Genomic DNA, 22,247 nt, shown 5'->3' on the forward strand with positions numbered 1-22,247 from the left:
TGTCCCAGAGGGAGCAACAGCGTGCAGTGAAAACTGGGGCAAAACTTGTGTAAAATCAAAGCAGGACCATGAAAAGAAAAACCCCAGTGCCCTTAATGATTGCATTAATTACAGTGGAAAGCATCACCCCAAAGAGCAGTGCTATAAACCCTGGCTTGCAGTAAGGAATGGCCTGGAGCAGCAATCCCAGGAAGGCTTGAGGGGTGGAATTGCTGTCACAGAAATGTTGCCCTGTGTGAACCCCAGGTGGATTCCAGCATTCCTGGGAGATGGTTGGTATCTGGACTTCCTGAGATGTGGAAGGGGTATGCATTTGGCAAAGCTCTTCAGCCTGTTTTTGTACACCCTTCCTCACCAAACCCCCTCCCTAGGTTGTTTTCCTAAGTGTGAGAGTGAAGCACAGAAGGGACTTGAATGGGTTGGCTGATTATGGGAACTCAGAGCTCCAGATGAGCAGTACTTCTGTATCGATGCTCATTCTGACTGTTGTGATATAATCATGTAACTGCTGCAAATCCATACCTGTGTAAAGCTCCTTATCCTAGCTAAAATGGATCTTCTCTTTTGTAAGAATGCCCTTCATCTTGAAAATAGCATGCAGGAAAAGTCACCACTGCAAAGATATTAAATGAAGTGAATTTGTGAGAGCTGCTTAGTCCTCCTTGAATTTTTGGGGGTTGGAAGTGTAAAATTAATGATTTCCTTCCACTTGTGCTGGTTAATGATTTTAGGGAAAAGCAAACTCTTTCAAGGGAAGAATTTGTATAAAGTCCTTCTCTGTGATGTACTTTCTGCTGTTCCGAGTTGCACGTGCCCTGCTCCACAGTAGCATGTTCAAAGCTGTGGCCATTGTTCTGAAATCTTGGATGTGTCTGAAATTACTTCAGTTTTTCTGCTAAAATTCTGATATAAATATGTATAGGAGCTACTTATATTCAAGAGACTGCGAGAACTCTAAAGGGAACAAATTCAGTAAAAATCCACCACTGTCATGGCAAAACTGTGATTTCAATAATCTTTCACCTAAATCTGGAAGTGGTCTTGGTGTACAGGATATTTACTGCTTTAACACAAATTTCACCTGAGTCAGAGGAACTTGCAGAATCTGACTGTAAGTTGGACACAACAGCACCTTTGCATCAGTGCAGTGTCAGTTCAAAGTGATTTGTCAGTTCTCCCATCTGCAGCAGGGGCTGTGGGAATCCTCCCTTGCCCATCTGGCTGGGAGACCAGGAAGCAGTTGCATGTCAAAACCTGATGTTGCTAAGTGATGGCAAGGTAGCCACCTGTCTTAGCATTTACAAACCCCCAGTGCTCAAACAGAAGGAAATGAATAGCTTTATTTGCCATTAACTGCGTGCAAGGTGTTTATTCACTTTGGTCCTGAAAGTATGAAACATGTGCATCCCTTTTACTCCAGCTGGAATCTTCAGAGTTTTAAGGTCCCTGGAATGGCAGCTGTTTATTCTGCCTGAGAATGCATCCTCCAAGTAATGTTGTATTGCCCTATAATTGTGAGAGAGAGTGCAGTCAGTTTGATGATTAAAATACCACAGGCTTTAAAAAACAAACCAACAACCCAACCAAAAACCCAACACAAAACCAAACTGCTTTTTATCAACTAATACAAAGGCAGAGAAGAGGTGGTATTTGTTTTGTTGGTTGAAATGTCAGAATCCATGCAATAGCCCTCTTTATCTTTTCTCTCCTTTTTCTTTTTTTAAACTGCAGCCTATGTGGCCAAGAAGCATTGTAGCATTGATTTTTTTTTCTTACTATATTTTTTTCTCAAGGAAGCTGAGAATAAATCCAGACTATCATATCTGCTAGCTATTCTGGGACTGTTGTCGGGAAATAGGAGATCTTTCACTTCTTGTCTGCTTATTTTATGGATATTTTTAAAAAATTGATAAAGGTTATTAATTGCCCTCATGCCACAGGTGACTCATGTGTGTTTTGGTAAAATCTGTCTGCTCAATAAAGTACTTGTTCAAAATAATCTCTGAAAGTGAGATGCTGAGTGACTTTTGCAGCCGTGACTCATTGGATCCTCATTTTTAAAATGAAAAGATTCCCAAGACATGTTAATTTTAAGATCTCATCTATTAAATTCTTGATTAATAACAATAAGAGTATTAGTTTGACAGTGTGTCAAGGCTTGAGGGATTCATATAACCAGTGTTCTCTATTCAGAAAAGGAGGGATAGTTCATTTTTTCACAGAGAAGGACTTGGCAAAGACCCAGGTTTGGAGCTAGAACCCCTCAGCTGAGAGAATGGAAGCTTTCCAGTAGTTGTCTCCCTGTGAGGTGCAATCAGAAATCCAACTCGCCAACTGCATGGACTTCCCTTCATCCAGAGGGTGTGGAGCACCTTTGTGTGTGCAGAGGAAGGGTCAGGGATTTTCAGGAATGAAATCTGTACTGGTATCAGTGATTATTTCCTTCTCCTTAAAAATGAGCTCTTCCCGAGTTTTACAGTTTTACCCAGCACAGACAGCCCTTTGATGAATTCGAATTTGAATGGGAGCAGCTTCCAGCAGGGCCTTCTGACCCCAGAGAAGCTCTCCCAGAGTCGGGATTGTGTCCTGTGTAAAGAAGTGTCCTGTCTTGGGAGGCTTGGTGCCTTGGTTCTCAGCTTTGGCGATCCCAAAGTACTCCCACAGGTAGCTGCAAAATCCTGTAAGTTTAATTTTGCTCTTATGACTGATCTCTTCATTCACTCTGAGTAATGAATGGAACAGAAAATTGTGTTTCTTTGTTTTATTGAGCAATGAAAGAGAAAATTGTGCTTCCTTTACTAAACAACCATTGCCAAAAATAGCACCTGACTATATTTTATCTGTCTCTTTTTCCTTACTATTATTTTACTACACTAAATGCAATCTTTTTTTTTTTCCCTTTGGATTTCTTTCCATCTTTGTGCCCTGAAGCTGCAAACAGCAAATTTTGTGAGTCATATAAATGTTCTGAGACATCAAATTAAGTAGAAACTGGAGAATGAGTTCTCAAAAGGTTGTGAATGCTGCTGACGTCAATCTCAGATTGAAATAAGAAAGAAGATATGGCTGGCAGATCCTGTGAGCAGGACTGTAAGCACACTTATGCTAATTCTGTTGTTGGAGGAGAAATTGTGTTTTTATAAATGAAGGTAATAGTCCCAACTGAAGACTTAACAGGCATTCATCTTAGTAACTAGATGATCTTGAGCTTTCATACTTTATGCTGAAATTTGCCTTCAGCAGATTCAAACGAAATTGCATGGAAGTGACTAAAATGAATGGCAGCATGCTTTCTGCTTTTTCAGCTTGTAATATAATTCAGTTTTCCAGCTCTGCTTCTGCAGAATTCCTCCTTCAAAGTGGCATTGCAAAGTATGGGACTTTTTAATGAACGGGAGACTATGAACCTATTTAGAGATTTTTCTTGATTGTCTCTGGCAGAGAACAGAATTTTGAAAGTAGCAAGGAGTCATGAAAGTCAATATGTCTTATGAATTATTTTGATAACATGAAACATTTATCTTGTAGAAAGCAGTTAGTAATACTGTTTTTGAAGTTAAATTCATGCAGATTGCATATCCATGTTGATTTGATGGTGCTATTGAAAGTTTCTATAGGTGTGGTGAGAAGAGTGCAAGAAATGACTAAAGGAACGGGATGCTTTTTTTGTGGAAACGACAGGGAAGTTATTTGCTGTTAGCTTATCAGTGCAGACTGTTTTTATGTGTATGCATGTTTTGCCTTTATAAGTGCAGCAGTTCAAAACTGTCAGATAACTGATGTACTTGTTGACTACTTTATTCTACCTCCATTCAGATGGTTCACTGGAAGCCTGCATCCAGCTGTTAATTAACAGTGCTGCAGTGATCACTCTGAGTCTAGATGTGTTTAACCAAAGGTATGTTTGCGGTGGTGAAGTAGGAGTTGAAGATGTTTAGCCCTTTGTCAAATCAAAAACTGTCTCTTGGAAAGGATCTTACAGCAGCAGATACAATAGTGCCAGGTTCAGAGAGACCAAAGTGAATTGAAGTGAGCCCAGAGGTATTGAGGGAGCAAGGTAATGTGATTTGCTGGTTAACTGGATCAGGGCAGCAGTGGGAATGCCTCCATCAGGTATCTGGATTGCTGTGCACAGGTGCCTTCCTGATGTCATGAAGAGCTTTTGACAGATTTCTGTGGGAAGTCAGTTTTTGGATTGGTGGCATGGCAGGAAGCTGTGTATGAAATACTGCAGTCAAGGCCAGTATGAAAATAAACAAGGAATATCCCTTCAAATTTAGAGATTAAATACAGACTGGATTTACCTGCAGGTAGCCAGCAGGAGCTCAGTGGGAAAGTAATGAAGTGGGATTGTCTAGCTGGGTACTCAGTGCGAAGTGTGCTTTTGTTTTGAAGCTGAGGAGAGCGCAGGGGAAGAAATTCTGGCTCTTGAAGACTGTGCACACTCTTCTGTGAACAGAAATAACAAAGAACAGCAACCCCAGGGGCTGGTGCTGCTGCCAGCTGCAGGGGACACCAGAGTGAGCCTGTCCCAGGGCTCAGGCTTCAGTCTCAGGCTCCTTCTGGAAGGGGGACCAAACCCCATCAATTTGCAGTCCTTTTTTTGCCATAGATCCTTGGTCACCATTGAAAGGGAGAAGCAGGCAGTGATGACAAATAATGTGGCTGAAAATGTACCAGCCACTGAGATAAGAGATAACGTGTCTGACGTATGTGATGACAGTAGAATTTTAAGGCTTCTGACCAAAAATGATCAGAGATCATCTGGTAGTCACAGTGTAGTCAACAGTGAGGAAGGGACCTGTGAGAGATGAGGTCCTTTAAATTACACATACAGGGTTAAGAAAAAGTTTTAAATTGAGAGTCTGGGGCAGGGAAGGGGGGAAGGGTCTGTGGAGTTTGCCTGATTCTGCTTGGAGGAGGAAGAGAGGTTTTAGTGTTTCAGTTATACAGGAATATTTTAGTATTGCAAAGGTAGTCCACCACAAGCTGGTTTACAGGCAATTGGCGCCTAAGTTAGGAAAGTGTTTTCCTGTTGGTAGAGTTTTACATAATTATACTTCTCTGCAATTTTGGATCTATTGCAGAAACATTTCTGATTTCTGTTTGGATCAGAAGCTTGTGCTGTTCAAGACAGGATGCTGAAACACTTCAGTGGCTAATCTGAGCTGGCGTGGTGATTTCTTTATCCTGTGGTGATTTCTTTACCCCCTGGTGATTCCTCTACCCTATGGTGAATGAGCACAGAGACAGAGAAGCATTTCTGTTTCCCGAAACTTCCTGTTTCTGATTAACCAGCATAAAAGTTATTATCTGCTGAATTGATGCTTATCAGAATTCCTAAACAACTCTTCTGCCTCCAGCAGTGACACTCGATTATGTTTCTCACTCCTAAGCCTCTTAGAGGTTTAGCATTTATGAATCCCCTCTAATGCTTTGCTTGACACATTTGGTTCGGCATATGACAGTGATCAGCTGAGAGAAAAACAAGTCATCTCATCAAGTACAAATTGAGGCTTCTGGTAAGGAGAGTGGAGAGGCAAGCACAGGTTTCCTGCTGTTTGAAGTCAGAATAGAACAGGGCTGTTAAAATAACTGTAATGCATTTAAAATAAAAACAGGCTGTGTGTCCACTTCCCAGCCAGCTTCAGACAGTCCACCACAGCTGGTTTTGTGAGCAGTTGTAGGAGGGAGGCTGACGACTGGGGGCACTGAAGGGAGGTGGTTCAGCTCTCACTTGGTGCCTCAGGGTGCTGAGCATGCTGAGGGTGTGTCATCTTGCATTTGAAGGGCTGCCCACCCAGTGCCTCCTGGAATGCAAAGTAGATGGTCTAGTGGGGAGGAGGCAGCCCTGGTGCTGATTGGGGTGGTGGCTCCTGCAGCCCCTTGGTGCTTGCTCGCTCCTGATCCTCCTGCACAGAGACACTTCAGCAGTGGCTGGAGGAGGTGCTTCTCAGCCAGCCTGGGTAACCTTTCAGCAGTGGCTTGACGATGAAGGCTCCTAAGCATTCCTGTAATACCAATGATGTTAAAAAGTAGTTGGTATTGTAAGCAGGTGCATTCCAGCTCGGCATACCTTGACAATTTGACAGCAGCCAGATGTTTAACTAGGTGGAGTAAGCGATGACTCTAAATACCATCATATAAATCTTGCAAATGGTACCACAGCTGAGCCTCTGGGTATGCCTGGTGAATTGTGATTTCTCAGAGGTGCTGTTCGATCAGAGAGTGAGCTCTTCCTTTAACCCTTGATTGGACCCCACAGAGACAGCTGGTATTGTGATGCATCACTAGTGACTAATTTCAACAAGTCAGTTAATTGATCCTTCGGAGCTACACAAGGCTGGTTGAAAATAGTTAAATGTTGTTTTAATGGAAATTGTCCTAATGTTGCTGTGAAATGGAGCTGCAGAAAGAAGCTTCCTACAGCTGCACAGTCTTGCTTTGGTATACATTTCAGCCAGCATATGGTATGCATTTTAACTGAACACATGGAGAACTAATTTGATTTGAGTTGATTGATTTTGATTACTGACATGAGGATATGCTAATGAGAAACAATCCAGCATGTCTAAAAGATGGTTTCAATTTCTAGCACAGCTGATACATAGTGTTCGTATCATATGCATGAAAAGTACAGGAGAAAATGTTGTCTATTTTGAAATTTTTCTCAGTGGTTACTCCGTGATGAACAGGAGGAGACACATTATTCTGATTGCAGCTTGACAACACATTCTTCTGTCGGTACAAATTAGGACTGATTGAATATAGCCAGCTAGGACAGGTGTTGTTTCTGCATCAGAAAATGGGCAGTACTGGTAGCTGTAAAAAACCCCAAACCATTTTTCAGGAAAACTTCTGCTGTGGATCAGATCAGTTTCAGAAGGAGGTTGTTTACTAGAGGTGTATGAGGTCCAGGAGACCAGCTCAGACCAATGTCTTTGAAACTGGTTTGTTAGTTTTTAATTTACTGGAGCCTGTTCAGTTTAGATGTTTGTGTACGTGTTGCTTAGGGAGAAAAAAGCATAATATCATAGTGGAGGATTTTCAGAGAAGGTGGATCATTGGATGCAATATCTCAAACCTGAGGCTAAATACTTTTGCTTGTGAGCATTCAGTTATAGGTAGGAAGCCTACCACACAATTTGTGTGGATATAAACCAGCCAAGGTATGAAGTGCTGCTCTTTGAAAAGAACTGGAACATCTTCCTTGATGTATTTATTCCTCCTGTGCTCTCAAAAAGTCATATCAACTTATGTAGACTGGAATCCTGCAAATGCTGAACAAACGTGCATCACTCTAAATGTACAACTTAGAACAACCAGCTCCACTGGTCTTACCCTCATGAATATGGATTGAAATAAAAATCTTTCCAAGTGGTCACTAAATGAAGCTGGGTCATAGCAAATCAGCTGCTCTCCTTATGGGACACTTAGAATCATAGAGTTGGTTAGGCTGGAAAAAACCTCTAAGATGGAGTCCAACTGTTTACCCAGCACTGCCAAGCTCACCACTAACCCATGTCCCCAGCTGCCACATCCACTTGTCTTTTAAATACCTCCAGGGCTGGTGACTCCACCACTTCTGTGGGCAGCCTGTTTCAATGCCTGACCACCCTTCAGTGAAGAAATTTTTCCTAATATCCAGTTTAAACCTCTGCTGGTGCAACTTGAAGCCATTTTCCCTTGTCCTGTCACTTTTTACCAGGAGCAGAGCCTGATCCCCACTTCAGGGAGTTGTAGAGAGTGACAAGGTCCTCTCCAAGTCTCCTCCCCAGGCGGAACATGCCCATCTCCCTCAACTACTCCTCATCACTTGTGCCCCAGATCCTTCCCCATCTCCATTGCTCTTCTCCAGACGTGACTGATGTCTAAGCACAAGAGTGATTTCCACCTAGCCAAAAATACCCACTTCATCAAGGAGGTATAAAATCTTATTTATATAAGAACATTAAATGATAATCCACCACATAGTAATTGATAGCAACTGATCTGAGTGACTTATGCAAATAATCACTATAGACACAGCTGCTGCAGGAGGAGAAAAAAGAGTGGGATGCTTTACAGCCATCTCTGCATGACGTCTCTCATACAGCACTTGAGCAATCACACTGTGTGCAGCTACCAAGGTGAGCCATATAAATAACATTTATTTAAGTAGACAGGAGCCTCCTGTATCAAACCTGAGCTAGAGGAGGGGAGCTCTGCTTCTTTTCCCCCTGTTCTAAGGTTCCGCAGTGGGATCAAACTTTCTACCTGAGCACAAAACTGTTGCTCAGGGAAAAGAAATTTGCAGGTAAGATAAGCCCACAAACGTCAGAGCTGCAATTGCTTTGTCGCAGAGCAGCTCCAAGGTGATCACAGTGCTTGTTGCACTGTTGGCAGCACAGCTGGCAGTAGTGCCAGTGAGGCTGCTTTGGGACTCTGGAGTTCTCTCACCTTTAGACACTGTGATGTGTGAGAGGAGGAGATGGCACTCCTGGGAAGCAGAAGGTCCCACTGACATGTGACATGTTGCTCTGTTGCCAAATGTGATGTTCTCCTTGGGCACACAGCGGCACAACCTGGCTTTTCTGCTTTTGCTGTATGTTTTGCAGGAGTGATTCATGGGATGTGAGCACAGTTGCTAAGATCAGGAAGAGGTTTGCTGGTATTTAATCTGCTCCTGTCAAGCAGCAGGGTGGTATCTCCCGGATGTAGCAGATGACAGCCTTGATATGTCCATGAGGCAGTTTGTATATGATATTTGGAAGGTATAGCTTGTCAGTTAACACCTGTCTTCATTCAGGTGGGTAAGCAGATGGACAGTAAAGGCAAATGAAGTATACTCTAAATATGAACCCCTGAAACCTAATTCTCTGTGGCCAAAACAATCTGTATTTCATTGTGATACCTCCAATCTGTATTTCAGTGTAGATGAATAGCTACCTTCAGGCTGCTGTTTCTTTTATTTTCTTTTTTTTTTCTCTTATATATCAACTCTTCATTCCTTAAAAACACTAACTAATCCTCCTGGTATGGCTTTGTCATACCCATGTCTGTAGATGCCTGTCTCCCACATGCCCCCAAAATTCAGGTCTTCTCTGCAAGGACAGTTTGGGATAGAAGTAGATCTAGGGCACTGGAAGTGGTCAGAAGTAATCAATGGAGGTGAGGAGGCGCTTATGTAATTGAGAGGAAAATACTTGCTAGTCAAAGCTTAGTGAAGAGAGAAATGTTCTCACAAAGACTCAGCAGGACTCCTAAAAGGCCCTGGCGTTGTTCCCTCGTCTTCCTTGCTTTAACAACCTGTGATGAGCTTTCTCTCCTCATTTTCTGAGCTGCCCCTCCAGCACTGTCCATCTGGAGTGACAGGAGCCTGCTCTGTAATTGGCAGGGTTTGTCACTGTTGAGCAAGTGAAGAAATGGAAGATCAGCTGCCTATCTCAGCTGAACTCAGAGAAACCTGGAAAACTCCAGCTCCTGTACCTGGGATCAAAATCTGGATCAGATGCTCTGTCTGAAGTTACATTGGAAAACTGTGCCCAGAAGTTATTTCACTTTCAAATTGTGGGAACTTCAGTGAATTATGAATAACAAGCTGGTGACTCCTGTGAACAAAGAAATTCTGAAAAATCCTCTGCTGGTTTATTGCAGCTTCCCACAGAAAAGGATGAATGAGTTTGCAGCAGGGAAAGTACAAGTCTGTGTTAAAGTATTCAATTTTGTGTTGAAAACATGAAGCTGGAAGGAACAATGGTATCCTGGTAACTTGTGATCTTAATCTTTCTTACAAGATTGTAAAACTGTTTACCGTGGCAGTATCAAGTTAATATAGCACATTCTTTCTGAATTTCTTGTTTTCCCTTTTATTACAACAATGTGTTTGCAAACTCTCTGATGTTATATACTGCTATTGAAGCCTTGTGATCCCTTCAGCAAAAGAAAGATGCTAATTAAAAGTATTTTTACTACTGTGCCTAGTTGATTTTTTTCCTTCAGTTGTCCAGTCTTTGTTTTAACAATCCTATTAGCACCTGAAAATTCTGACCTAAGCACAGTCTAACTGGGACACAATGTGATGCCTGTGATTGCCTTTCTCGTTTTATTAGAATATTTCATTAATTGTATTTCCATCCATTCCCCCTGGAATCTTGAGTATGTCTGAGAAATGGCTTTTCAGTAACCATGTGGATACAGAGGTGGTGACAACTCTGCTCCTCCAGAGTGTGGTTATAATTCTCAGTGCAGTCTGTGCACTAAACTCTGCATTACCATGCTATGAAATTGTCCAACATTCAGATGATGTCACAAGCTGACAGAATGGAAAAGCTCCAAGAGGAGGATGCTGCTGCATGCTAGAAACATATGTCACACAGCATCAAATCCTGACTTGAGTCTCTTGGATGCATGAACCAAATGCATCTGTGTCTTTGAATGTCTTCAGCTTTACCAGATTTCTTCACAACTCTGTGGCTGCTGAGTTTGGCCAAATCCTCGGAAGTGACAGACGAAACCCTACACAAAGATGTAAAAACCAAATAAACAAAAACTCCAACAACCAAAAAACCCCAACCCATCAGTAGATGCAGAGGTCTATGATTACCAAATTAAATAACTAATTGAAGAGTTTTCCCTCTCTATTAAAAATTTAAATCATGAAATGGGTACAAGTCCTAGACCCAGTGAGATCAACAGGAGTTCTTTGGTCTGAGTGTGACAAGGATAATATCACTTTATCATCTGCAGTTTCTAAGTACCTTGAGTGTTGCAGATTTAGAGAGTCATTCAGGCTTGAAGGAGAGACTGCCTGAAGACCTGCTGATCTCTGTCAGGAATGAAGAGATCCCCTGCCCAGGGAAGCTTCTTTTGCCTTTTCTGAAACAAGCCTTGTAACATCCTGGGATGGTAGTTGTACTTAACTCACCCAAATACAGCTCATCTTTCCAATGATAAGCCAGCCCTCCCATCATCTTTTTTGCTGTTCTTTGGCTCATTTCAGTTTGTCCCTTGTTCTTCAACCATAACATACTACAAGGTGTCTCCTTCCCTGGAGTGACAGATCCCATTCCCACTGGAGAAGTCCCAGTCTATTTCTAGTTTCATCCCTCCCATTTTCTTTCATGGGCACAGAGATGAACCTCTTTGTTTGCCAGGTGCACCTTGAATACCTGGTGTTTTTCTTCTTTCCACACAAAAATGCAGTTTCTTCCCTTTCTTTCTGAAGAGCAGAGCATGGATGTGGCACTGAAACAAGCGTGGATGAGAGGTGGGTCCTGCAGCTCGTGTCAATAAGCTGCTTTGAAAGAGGGGGCATGTGTGTAGGTCATTTATGTTTACATCTTATTTCAGGAGATAGACTGCAACTCACCTGCTCACTAATTAAAAGGAAGTAAACATATTGCCTGTTCTTATCTAAGAGTTTTTATGTAACATTTACTGCCTGCTGATGTAACTGCCCTAATGAATGCAGGGTGATTTGAAGTATCATTAGTGATGTGGAAGGACATGGTGAGATTAGAACAGAATGTTTATTCTTTATCATCTAATCCTTATTGTTTGACTGTTTGACTCCAGGAAGAGTACATAAGAAACTAGAATCCAGGAAATTTTTAGTCACTAAGGATCAGGAAGGCTGGCACAAAGCAATGTTTAACTGTGGCAAAAACTCCTTGTTGAGGATTAGATTTTAGGATTCCCTTCTCTCAGCTGGAGGTGTTGGCAAGAGATGAGCTCTGATGTTACCACATGGTTTGCTAAAAAGGCCTGGCTGAGGCTGAGATCTATGGGAGCTCTCAGTTTGTCCTGGTAGGACAGGGATGAAGTCTTCTACTTTCCCTCCAGGCTCCATATGAAGAACTAGCAAAAAACCACATCTTAACAGATTTGGATATTATTGTGGCTTTCATAATTTTTCAGCTGACTTGGAAGATATAAAGAAAAGCTTTGGTCAAGGTAAATTACATCCCTTGGGAAAAATAGATGGAGAAAGTAGGATCTGGGTGCCATGTGAAGAGAGATTTGTTTTCCCTTTCAGTTCTTTTTATTAATTTCATTAATGCTTAAAATGGGGGTACATTTTGTTTTCTGAACTCTGTTCTTCTGACAGTGGTGTTTGTGATAAGAGTATAGATAGCAGTGAAACAGCAGCTGTTCCTTGAAAGACCAGGAATCATTCTCTTCTGCAGAATGGGCAGATATTGTCACTGCCTGAATCTTGGGATAAAGTATCAGGGTAAGCTCCAGACTGCTAACCAAAGCTTCCCCTGCTGCTCTGAAGCCTCCAAAATTGTGTCGAGTTATTCTTTGCTGTCAGAGTAAGGCAAAATAGCAGCAGGCAGAAAGTGCAATTCATTTAATTGTAGTTTCATAATGTTTTGAAGCAGTTACGCTGTTGCTGAAGTCTTGTCACCTTTAGTGAAAATGTCTTTAGCTCACTGGCAAATCTAATTCTGCTCACTTATGCTTTGCTCCAAAGTTTGCTTTTGCACCTTTTCAGTCCAGAGAAGTGATTTGGACTGGGTTGGGGCAAAAAACAAGTCCTAAGAGCCCTTTTTATTCTCTGTCACAGTAAATAATGTGTGTTGCTCCAAACATCAACTTGTTGCACCTTCTCCAGACACATCACTGAGCTGCACATGAAAGCAGAGCACAGTCTGCCTAGAGGTTAGTGCTTGCTGGAGAGGCTGCTTTTATTTGATAAATATTTCAGTGTGTGTGTTTCCCTGTGTAACAGTACTAATTCATTCCTAAGCTGGGAAGTGTTTCCAGGAGTGTGGGGTAATGGAATGTAGTTCAGCTCCCTTTGCTGAACTGAGCCAGGGATCCAGAGAGTCTGATTTCAAATCTCTGCTGGCAGAGGGCCTGGGTGATTTAGGAAGCAGCATAATGCATGAACTTGTGCTTGTATTGGGCCTGATACTATGGTTGTTTCAATTACAGATTTGTTGATAGATCTTTGCTTGCTTGGGGTAATGCTGTGCGGTTTCCCTGTTTTATGAAGGTATATTAATATAAAATTGCTAGAATATAATGAGGACTGATGCCCCTGTATTTTTGTTGCTCTGTAAAGCATTACACACAAAGTGTTCTGTACAAATAGGATCTCATGCTGTCTTTGTTGCTCATAGGATTTTTGTTAGCTTTAAATACAACAGTTTGGAGTTCTCATTAACAGCTTTTTAGACTCCTTTCCTTGGGCTGAGGTCTGTGTTTTGAGAAACAGATCACATGGAAAATGCTGTGTCTTGTGTTCTTGTTATCTAGACATTTAGTCTTACTTGGGAGGAGTCAGGACCTCTGCATTTGCAGGATTCTCTGCTGAGATCACTGGATGCAGACAGGACCTTACAATTCTTCCAGACTTACTTTATAGCAATCCCCAAGTGACATCCCCCCAAATTTGGGCTGAACTGAGTGTTCCTATTGAGTAAAAGCAGCAGGCTGTGCTTGGGAGCCTGACCAAAGCCCCACTGGTGTGAATGACTGGGGCATGGTGAACCTGGAGGCATGGAGCAGCATGTTGCTTTTTTATAATGCCAACAGCATGTTTTCTTCAGCTGGGAAATCTGCTGTCATTTTCCTCTGTCTTTCTGAAAAGGTGAACATGAAGATGTGCTTTTCCTCAGGAAGGTTTGAGCCACTCAGGCCCTTGATGTGTCCACTGACCAAAGGCAGTTTGGGGCTTAGCAAGAGCGGGGAGGTGATGATAAAGTGGTCAGTAAAAATAAAACAGTTAAAATACCAAACGGCAACACATCTCACACGTGTGTCAAGGAGTATTTGTTCATGGCTCTCTTTCCAACTGGAAAAGAGAAAGGAGCATCACCACAAGGGTGGGTGAACTTAAAACAGTGCTCAAGAGGACCTCACACCTAGAAATGCATCAGCTGTAACCACTTCTGCCCCGAGGTGCTTCCTGGGCTGCCTCGGATGCCACCTGCAGCTGCTGCACAACAAAATTTCTCGTTTAACATCTCATCTGTGTGGTTATAATAGAAAACATCACGGTAAATGGTAGAAGATTATTTTCTTTGTCTTGTGCTTTTACATCCTCACGCGTGTACTGTTGTGGCTGACAAAGCACTTCAATTCTAAGCCTCTATTTTAAGATGCTTAGGACTACTCCAAAATAGCTGTTCTTTAGCTGAAAGTCTTCCTTTATGTTCTTAGCAGAGATTTGAGTTTACTTGGAGAGTTTCAAATTCCATTTGATTTTTTTTTTACATTTCTTGTGAATTTAAACAAAACCCCCTTCATGCCACCAGTATATCAAATCTATTTATTACATTGCTCTTCAAAGTGTGTGCACATTTCTGTCAAACAAAAACACATGAGACAGAGGAATCTATGTTACTGCTAATTCCAGAATTTGGAAAATGTATTGCAAACTCCACTGATGAGATATGTCCTTTTTTCTTTTCCTTTTTATTTACCTTCTGGTTTATATGGTTCAGATTGCTCTTGGGTTTTGTTGTCTTTAAGCTTTTATTCTACCTTCTTGAGTGCTAGAACCTTCTTCCTAATTTTGTTTAATGCTCACCTGAATTCAGCAGTGGGGCTTTTTTCCTAATTTGGGAGGTAATTGCCTGATCAACTCTTAATTTCCACTAAATCTTGAAAAAATACACATTAGGATTTTAAAGACCTTTAAAGAATATTTTATTTTCTTTTTATTGGCATGTTGTTGATAATATAAATTAAGCTTGATTATTTTATTTTTGTCTTGCTGCTGCCCTTCACATTAAAGCACATGTTCTTGCCTCATGGTTGTAATTCAATTTGATATTTTAGTCCTAAAAATATCATGGACAGCTTCCCAGAATTTCTGAGCACTTTGTCTTAGAATTGACCCCCTTGACATAATATCTCTAGGGGGTTTTTGTGAAGTATGAAGCTCGGATTTAGCCTTAATCCACTCCTAAATAAGATGAAATCTTCCCTTGATAAGAGCCAGCCCTCGGAGGGATGCTCCTAGCAGAGTACCAAGTTATTTTACAATTAGGGGTTGCAACAGGTCTTTGAGGCACAAAGTCATTGATTTTCGTTAACACCGGAATAATTGCTTTGTAAATGAGTTAAGGAAGGTCTTGCCCAGGGCCGGGCACCATCCCCGGGCACCGCCGCGATGCCCATCCCTGCGCCGAGCCGGCTCCGCACGGCCGCCAGCAGCCCCTGTCGCTGCCCGCTCCCCTGCCGGTTACCATGACATTTGATCACCCACGAACGGGCTCCGGCAAGTCTGGCTGGGGCTTGCTCGGTGCGGGGATTTGCTCCGTTCGCCTGCGTGCGGTGGAGGAGGAGGGAGCCCCATGGCACCGCAGTGTTCATTGCCTTGTTCCCTCCGAGATCAAAGAACCAGAATCCAGGCGGATTTGTACCGCAGATCACTTCGCTTCCTCCTCCCAGACTGTGCACTTGTTCTTTTGGCAGCCGATTCATAATGTATTGAGATTTCCCTTTGTGCTGCTGCACATCTCCCGGGTTGGCACGGAGCTGTGCCGACCCACGCGGTGGCCGCTTGGCTGGAGCACGTCAATGTCCCGCCCTGCAGGACCAGTCAGGATGTCCACGCTGGCTCTTTCACAGGAGGGAGTGCTGCTTCTGAAGTGCTCCGGCTGTAATTAATGTAGCAGCTTCCCAACAGCAGCTAATTAATAATGCTTAGAGTGGCTAACCCTGCTCAGACATCTGTGCGTTGTACAGCTGCTCTTGCAGTGGCTGATTAACAGAATTAAAGGATATACGTGGGACAACTAAAAAGATCTAGCAAAACTAGCAGTATATGCCGTGATAATAATGCATCCACTGCCCAAAATGCTACTTACTCTGGGATCTCAGCGCCTTAGATGTTTTTGGTTTGGTGTTTTTATCATACCAGTGATGGTTTTATCGCTTTCCCACAGTGGATGGGCTTTCAAGTGCATCATATCCCTCTTGAACTTTGCTGTTTACTTGCAGCTAAAGAAATGGAAGTTGAAGTAGGCATGTGGTGTGCTACAGATTTTTATCACTGCCATTTCTTTATTTTTTTATCGAGGTAGCTGGATCAGAAATAATAAAAAAATATAACACTGATCTTCGGGTTAGTTCCAAGTAATGAAATATAAGATTTTCAATTCTATAAGCTTTAGGAAATGTGCACAATGAACTTAATCTTTTGTATATCTCTTTATGGCATTTCTCCTTTGCAGCCACTGTCTCTTACATACTTTAACAGAAAAACTCAGCCTACAAAAAGATGAGAAGAGCAGATAAGGTTCATAGGCAAGCCAGTCCTACTCCAGTCCTCCTTACCCTCTGACAGATCAGGAAGGGCAACTGATGCTAATCTTCACCACAATCTTAAGGCACCTGGGAAAATGGAAATAACATTTTTAACATCTTAGCAGGTCATGAGCAGTAGTGTCAATCACAGTACCTTGGCCTGATTCCAGTGTGGGAATTACATTCTGCTGAGCAAATGCACCCTATTGGATTGTCAGTGATGCGCTTTTTGTCTTACATGGTGTGGAGTTGCTGAGAAAAGCTACAAGAGTTGGGGTTCCCTACTGCCAGAAATATTTTAATAGTGGATTCGGTCAATCTACAGTAACTTTTCCTCCTTGTTCATCAGTTTATTTTACAAAAGTACTTTGAAAAGTGCAGTGCTTCACCTGCTGTAACTCAGCTATTGAGTTCCAGGGAACAACTTCAAAAGCCTGTGTGTTCGGCATGACTGAGGTCTCTGATGACTGACCAGATGCTGGTGAGCTCTTGAAGACACTGCATGTATTAAAAGTCTCTTTTCAAAAAATTTCCATCTCTCTGTTGCGACCAGTTAGTGTGGGAATGTTAAAACAGGGTGATAGAACTTTCTATACAGGGTAAATAAAATAGGATAAGAAAAGGGCAATTCCTGCAACTGGTCATACTGAAATTATTGAAGGCTGCTGGTTTTACTGCTTCTAAAGAGTGGAAGTGAAGATAATGGGGAAAATTTTAAAAGGCACTTAGCAAGGATAGAGCATTTTATCAAAAAAGGCAAGGGGTTTTGTGTTGGGTCTTTTTCACATCAGAAATGTTTTCCTGCAAATGCTGAAATGAAATGGCTCTCAAGGTAGCTAAATGTGTCTGAGTAGGTTCCAGTGACTCTTGGGCAATGGGAGCACTCAATAACAAAAGAGGAAAAAAAACATGTCTAATATGATCTGTTGAACTGGAGCATTTTAATCAGAGCTGAGTTCTGAAGGAACCAGGTGTTATTTTGCTCCTGGCAGCAATTGAATCTTCACAGGTTTTTCATGACATCACATCTTTTCCATGTCTTAACCAGTGACTCATCCTGCTTGCCTGTTTGTTCCTATTTCTAGCTGCCAGCAGGAAACACTAAGCTTAATGTTAAGATTCTCTTATTAATGACACATCCTAGTCTGCCCAAGGTCCCTCTCCCTTGTGATACCTGGTGGGTGGGTTGTTTTTTTCCCCTTCCTCTTTCCCAAGGTAAACTTTTGTTTATCTGATTCTTGGTGGCTTCCACTCCAAAGCCTGCTTTTGCAAAGGCAATGTGTGTGTGAATGTAACATCCCCCTATAACCACGGGGCTGGGAAGTGGATTATCCCATCTCCAGGGCTGACCAAACTCCAAACAAGGTGCAAAAACCCATGGTGTGGGTGTTACAATGTGACATTTAATAACAGGGTAGAAGAAGTCATTCCTTCACTAGGTCTGATGAAGCCCCAAATTGTGGTGGGTGCTGAGTATTGGGGTGAACATAGCCTCTGTTCTGACTCTGAGCAGCCTGAGCAAGGATGTTGCCAAGTATGTGCAGCTTGTAGATGTTGCCAATAGCTGGACAATAAGCAACTCTTATTCTTGCATATTGTTCTTCTTTAAAAAAAACAAAACCCATTGAAATCACACCATAATCCTTTAAAAAAATTTGAAATGTTTATTTCTTTAGAGGCTATTTGTCACATACACTGCTAGAAAAGTCATGGTGCTAAGGAGATTAAATTCAGTACAGATTAGATGTTTCAGTGACATTTTATTTGGAACAAAGAACTTGTGGCTGGAAATCTTCACTAGAAGAAGGATGGTTCGGAATCAGGGATTCTGGTTTTTCAGACCTGCAGCAAAGAGCATCTGTCATGATCTAAACACTCAAATATGTTTCTTGTGTTAGTACCTTGCAGCTTCTGCTGCAACAGCCAAGTACATTTAAGAAAAGCTGATTGTACTCCTATTGTGAATGTTTGTGTGATGGATCTTGAGACTAGAGGGCATCTGCACACAATGCAAATGCATTTAGGTCTTTTTCTTCTCTGGTAAACACTGAATTTTGAGTGCTCATTAATGCAAAACCTTCAAATTTTTGTTTCAAGCTACCCACTAATGGTCCTGTGGGTGTTTTTAATTGTTTGTGTAAAGGACAGACACACACATAAGCAGCAGAAGAACAGAGCTGTTAGCACACTGGTGTAAATGCACCTCACAGAGACCCCTCTGTGCCTGCTTACAGCCAAGCTCTCTGGTTCCTCTTCAGGGACGCCTAGCAGGTTCCTGGATGCTGGGGGCTCAGGCTGTTCTTCCCAGGCATTTGGCTAGAGTGTTAATTAGTGCTACATCACCCTTCTGCTGATCCCCACCTGTGCCTTGTGTACTTGTCTTCTAATGAGTTTGTGGTCTACCTGGAAATCTTGCAAACAACTTGGCGGGAGGGGAGTAATTTCTGTCAGTTGTTTTCTCCTTCATTAGATAAACAACTTGAACTTAAAAACCTGAAATGACTAATTACCTGAAGTTTGTGGTGTTTTAAACTGAGGGAAGGACAAGTGTTGTAAATGCTGAAGAAAGTGAGCTCAGATTTTGCAGTTTGTTTTATTTTATTTGTGCTGAGACATCTGTGTGTGTGGGGTGAGGTATGCACTTAAGCTCTCATGGTGTGAGTCAAGAAAATTAAGCCAGTTTATCGCTGTCTAAGAAGCTAGTGTAACCTGAGGAAAAAAGTAATTTCAGGGTGATACTACAACAACTGAAATGCAGTTGGAGAAATGCCACTATAAGGCTGTGAGGGGAAATGACATGCTCTGTATCTGTACAGTAAAACAGAGCGAGGAAGCCATCAGTGACTCAGGAAGAGATGAATCACATCTCTGCATTGTAGCACATGGCTACCAGGGCAGGGGTGTGAACAAACTTTATATACCATGAGATACAGGATGCCTTTCCCTCACACACACTCCTCTGATAACCTGAGAAGGCAGGCCCACAAGTATATCCTAGTGAATATGCAATTTCACTTTCTAATGATTTAAGTGCACTGCCCACCTTAGGACAGGTTATGACTGAGCAAATGCATGTTATCCTTTGGGGTTCTGTACCTCCTGCAGCCCCATCTCTCACTAATGTATGAATTGGGGCCCATCCCCACACACAGGGGGATCACAGTCAGAATACTGAAATCAACAAACCAGATTTGCTTAATTTCAGAGCTTTCAGGAAATAGGACAATATGGCTTTCTCAGTCCAATTCCTGACTGAGCCGAGGCACTAAGGTGGTATCAGGGCAAGTTTTTTAAGTCACCCTGAGTGTCCCTTGAAGCTGCCTCCCAGGACAGCCTGGATGCTGTCCTGGGTATGTCCCCACAGCTGAGTCCTTGCTCTGACCTGTTGTCAAAATTAATTTATTTCCAAATTATTCTGCATGTGACTTGACAACGTGTCTTGCAGTCACTTACTGCCTAGTCACAGCCTCATGCCCTAAGCCAGAGTGAGCACTGGTTAAACACAGAGGAGAAAATAGGACATGAGATTTGGAAGGCAGAAGAGCCTCTGAATGCAGGTATCAAACAATAATGCTGTGAGCATGAGAAGTGGAGAAGCCTGACTTCCTATGGATTTGTTTGGTTTTGTTGGTTGCAGAATCTCTGGAGTTACTGATTTAGGGCCTTCTCCTAATGAGACACAAAGAAAGGCTCTCTCATGTGAATCTTGTGGTGCTGGGAAAAGATAACCGTTGCACTTAAGCTTTTTTCACAGCTAAGGTATGCTTAAGGTCTCTCTTCATCTTACCAACTACTTTTTGTGTCATATGTAAAAACATTTGAACACATTTTCCCTCAGCAAAATTTGACCAAAAGTGTGTATGTGGAGACTGATGTTTTACTGAGCCTCATGTCTTTAGGAAATCAGGCTAAAATAAAGCAACTATCATCTCTCTGAATAAAAGAACAATACTATTACTGCTGAGACCTTCCTTCCTTGAAGAAATATATTTAGGATCTAGTTGTTGTGGCTGGTTTAGCTGTTCAGCAGCTAAGGGGAGATTGGTGTCAGTGAATATGAGAGTGCTGGCAGGAAAAGAAATGGTCACTCAGGCTGCCGGGTGGAGCCCACCTCATTCTGATATTCCCACCTCTGACCTGCTGTCAGGAGGGAGCAGAACAGTTCCTCAGCCAGTGTGCAGTGCTTCATCATGATCAGCCAATGGGCTACCCCATCTTGAAATAAATACACACGTTTAAGGGAAAAAACCACTTATTTTCCCAGAGAACTGGTGGAGAAACAGCAAGATTCCAGCTGCACAGCCTCTCCACTCGGAAATTCACAGTATGTTACAGCTGTGGATAGTCTCACAGTAGTGCAATAGCAGAGCCTTTTAAGAAAGCTGTAGGGAGCTTATTTACAAGCGCTGTCCTCCTACAGAGAGGCTCTGTGATGTTCTGGTGCTGAACAACAGGCGGCCAGAGACTGGCTGCTGTGCGTTCTGCAAGGGCCAATGGTGTCTCTTGCATGCAGCAAAAACAAAGCTGCATGTATGGGAATGATGAGGAGGATGATTTTAAAGCTGAGTAGTTTCCTACCCACTGTCTTCTGGGGATGTGGTGATGTGCTGAGTCTGATCTCTACTCCTGCCAGAGTGTTCTATGTGAATTTATTTTATTCTTCCAACTAGTTACATGGTTGTTTAGTCCTTTAGAGTCTTTTTCTTTCATCACATTTTAAACCAGTGGCAGTAAATGCATTCTTCAGTTTGGGTTTTGGAGGACTAAAAGATGGTTCATTTTAGAACTAACCCATCACAGTAACTATAAGTTGACACCTCATACTGAGCGCACACTTTGAAGGCGATGCCTTTTGGCTCCCTGCAGCTGTTTCGCAGAGCTGCCATTTGCCATAAGAAGGATGAAATGTGTTCGAAAGATAGACACCTTCTAAGTGAGAGAGACAATCGACTCCTTCTGGGTGAGAGCACACGACTTCTCTCCCTGGTTCAGAAGGCAGGTCCAGAGGGAATGGATTAGGCTGTAGGACTGCTGTTTTGGTGTAGAAATATTCCTCAGTTTGAAAATAGGCTTGCAAAATGTAGAGGAAAAGTGCTATTGGCATCCAACAGATGGTAGTTGACATGTTTTCTAGCTGTCACAAGCTTTTCAGAATTCTTCTGTTGCATATGCCAGAGCTTCACCTTTGTGCTGCCCAGCTGAACACAGAAATGACAACTGCAGGTGGAGGAACTCTACAGGAACTCTCTGGGTAAACAGAATTAAGATGAACAAACAGAAGAGGATTAATAGATCTCAAATTAGTATGTGCACTTCAGACTTTGTGATTGGGATATTCCACATTAAATTCACTTTGTATAATAATGTTTATTGTATCAAATCTTTATTTCTTGTCTCTAACCTGAGGCAAGAAAGGAGTCGCCAGCAGCATCTACCTCAAGGACATTTTCCTGACCATGACACTGAATTGCAACATGTGAATATTTTCTGCCTGGTACAGTCCTGGACTGGTTATTTTGCCTCTGCTTTGAAGTGTCAGCTTTCAGTGAACTCTGCTAACATTTTATTATTGCATTGGGCCTGAGGCAGAGAAGACCAATTAAAGGGTTGACATCTTCGGTATTTTTTTAATAGTACATGTGTCAAAATGCATTTAAAAAATAATGGTTGATGCAAAAGCCTAATTAATGCTAAAATGTAAGTAGAGTTCATTTCACTTGGGAGCAACTGAGAAGTCCAAAATGTATAATAACAAAAAGTGGTTGCTTTATTTTTTATATAGGACCTAATTACAATTCTTGCTTCTGAGAACTGAAGTCTTAAAGCCTAAATATTCCTTTCTGTTGCAGGATACAGCTGGACAAGAAAGATACAGGACCATCACTACAGCCTACTACCGAGGAGCCATGGGCTTTGTCCTCATGTATGATATCACCAGTGAAGACTCCTTCAATGCTGTGCAGGACTGGTAGGAAATACTGGAATACCGTTGTTGTTGTTGT

General features: G+C 42.2%; 1 protein-coding gene across 5 annotated transcripts in view; it reads left to right on the top strand.

The window, feature by feature from the left end:
• The window catches only part of RAB3B (RAB3B, member RAS oncogene family), a 50,916-nt gene that overhangs the window by 18,427 nt on the left and 10,242 nt on the right, over nt 1-22,247 (top strand). For all 5 annotated transcript variants that reach the window (XM_039556579.1, XM_039556578.1, XM_019291884.3 and 2 more), the window contains one exon: nt 22,095-22,213. In XM_039556579.1, coding sequence (XP_039412513.1) covers nt 22,095-22,213 — 119 coding nt within the window. The remainder of the gene's footprint in view (nt 1-22,094; nt 22,214-22,247) is intronic.

The sequence above is a fragment of the Corvus cornix genome, chromosome 8 (genome assembly GCF_000738735.6).
Source record: "Corvus cornix cornix isolate S_Up_H32 chromosome 8, ASM73873v5, whole genome shotgun sequence".
NCBI lineage: Eukaryota > Metazoa > Chordata > Aves > Passeriformes > Corvidae > Corvus > Corvus cornix.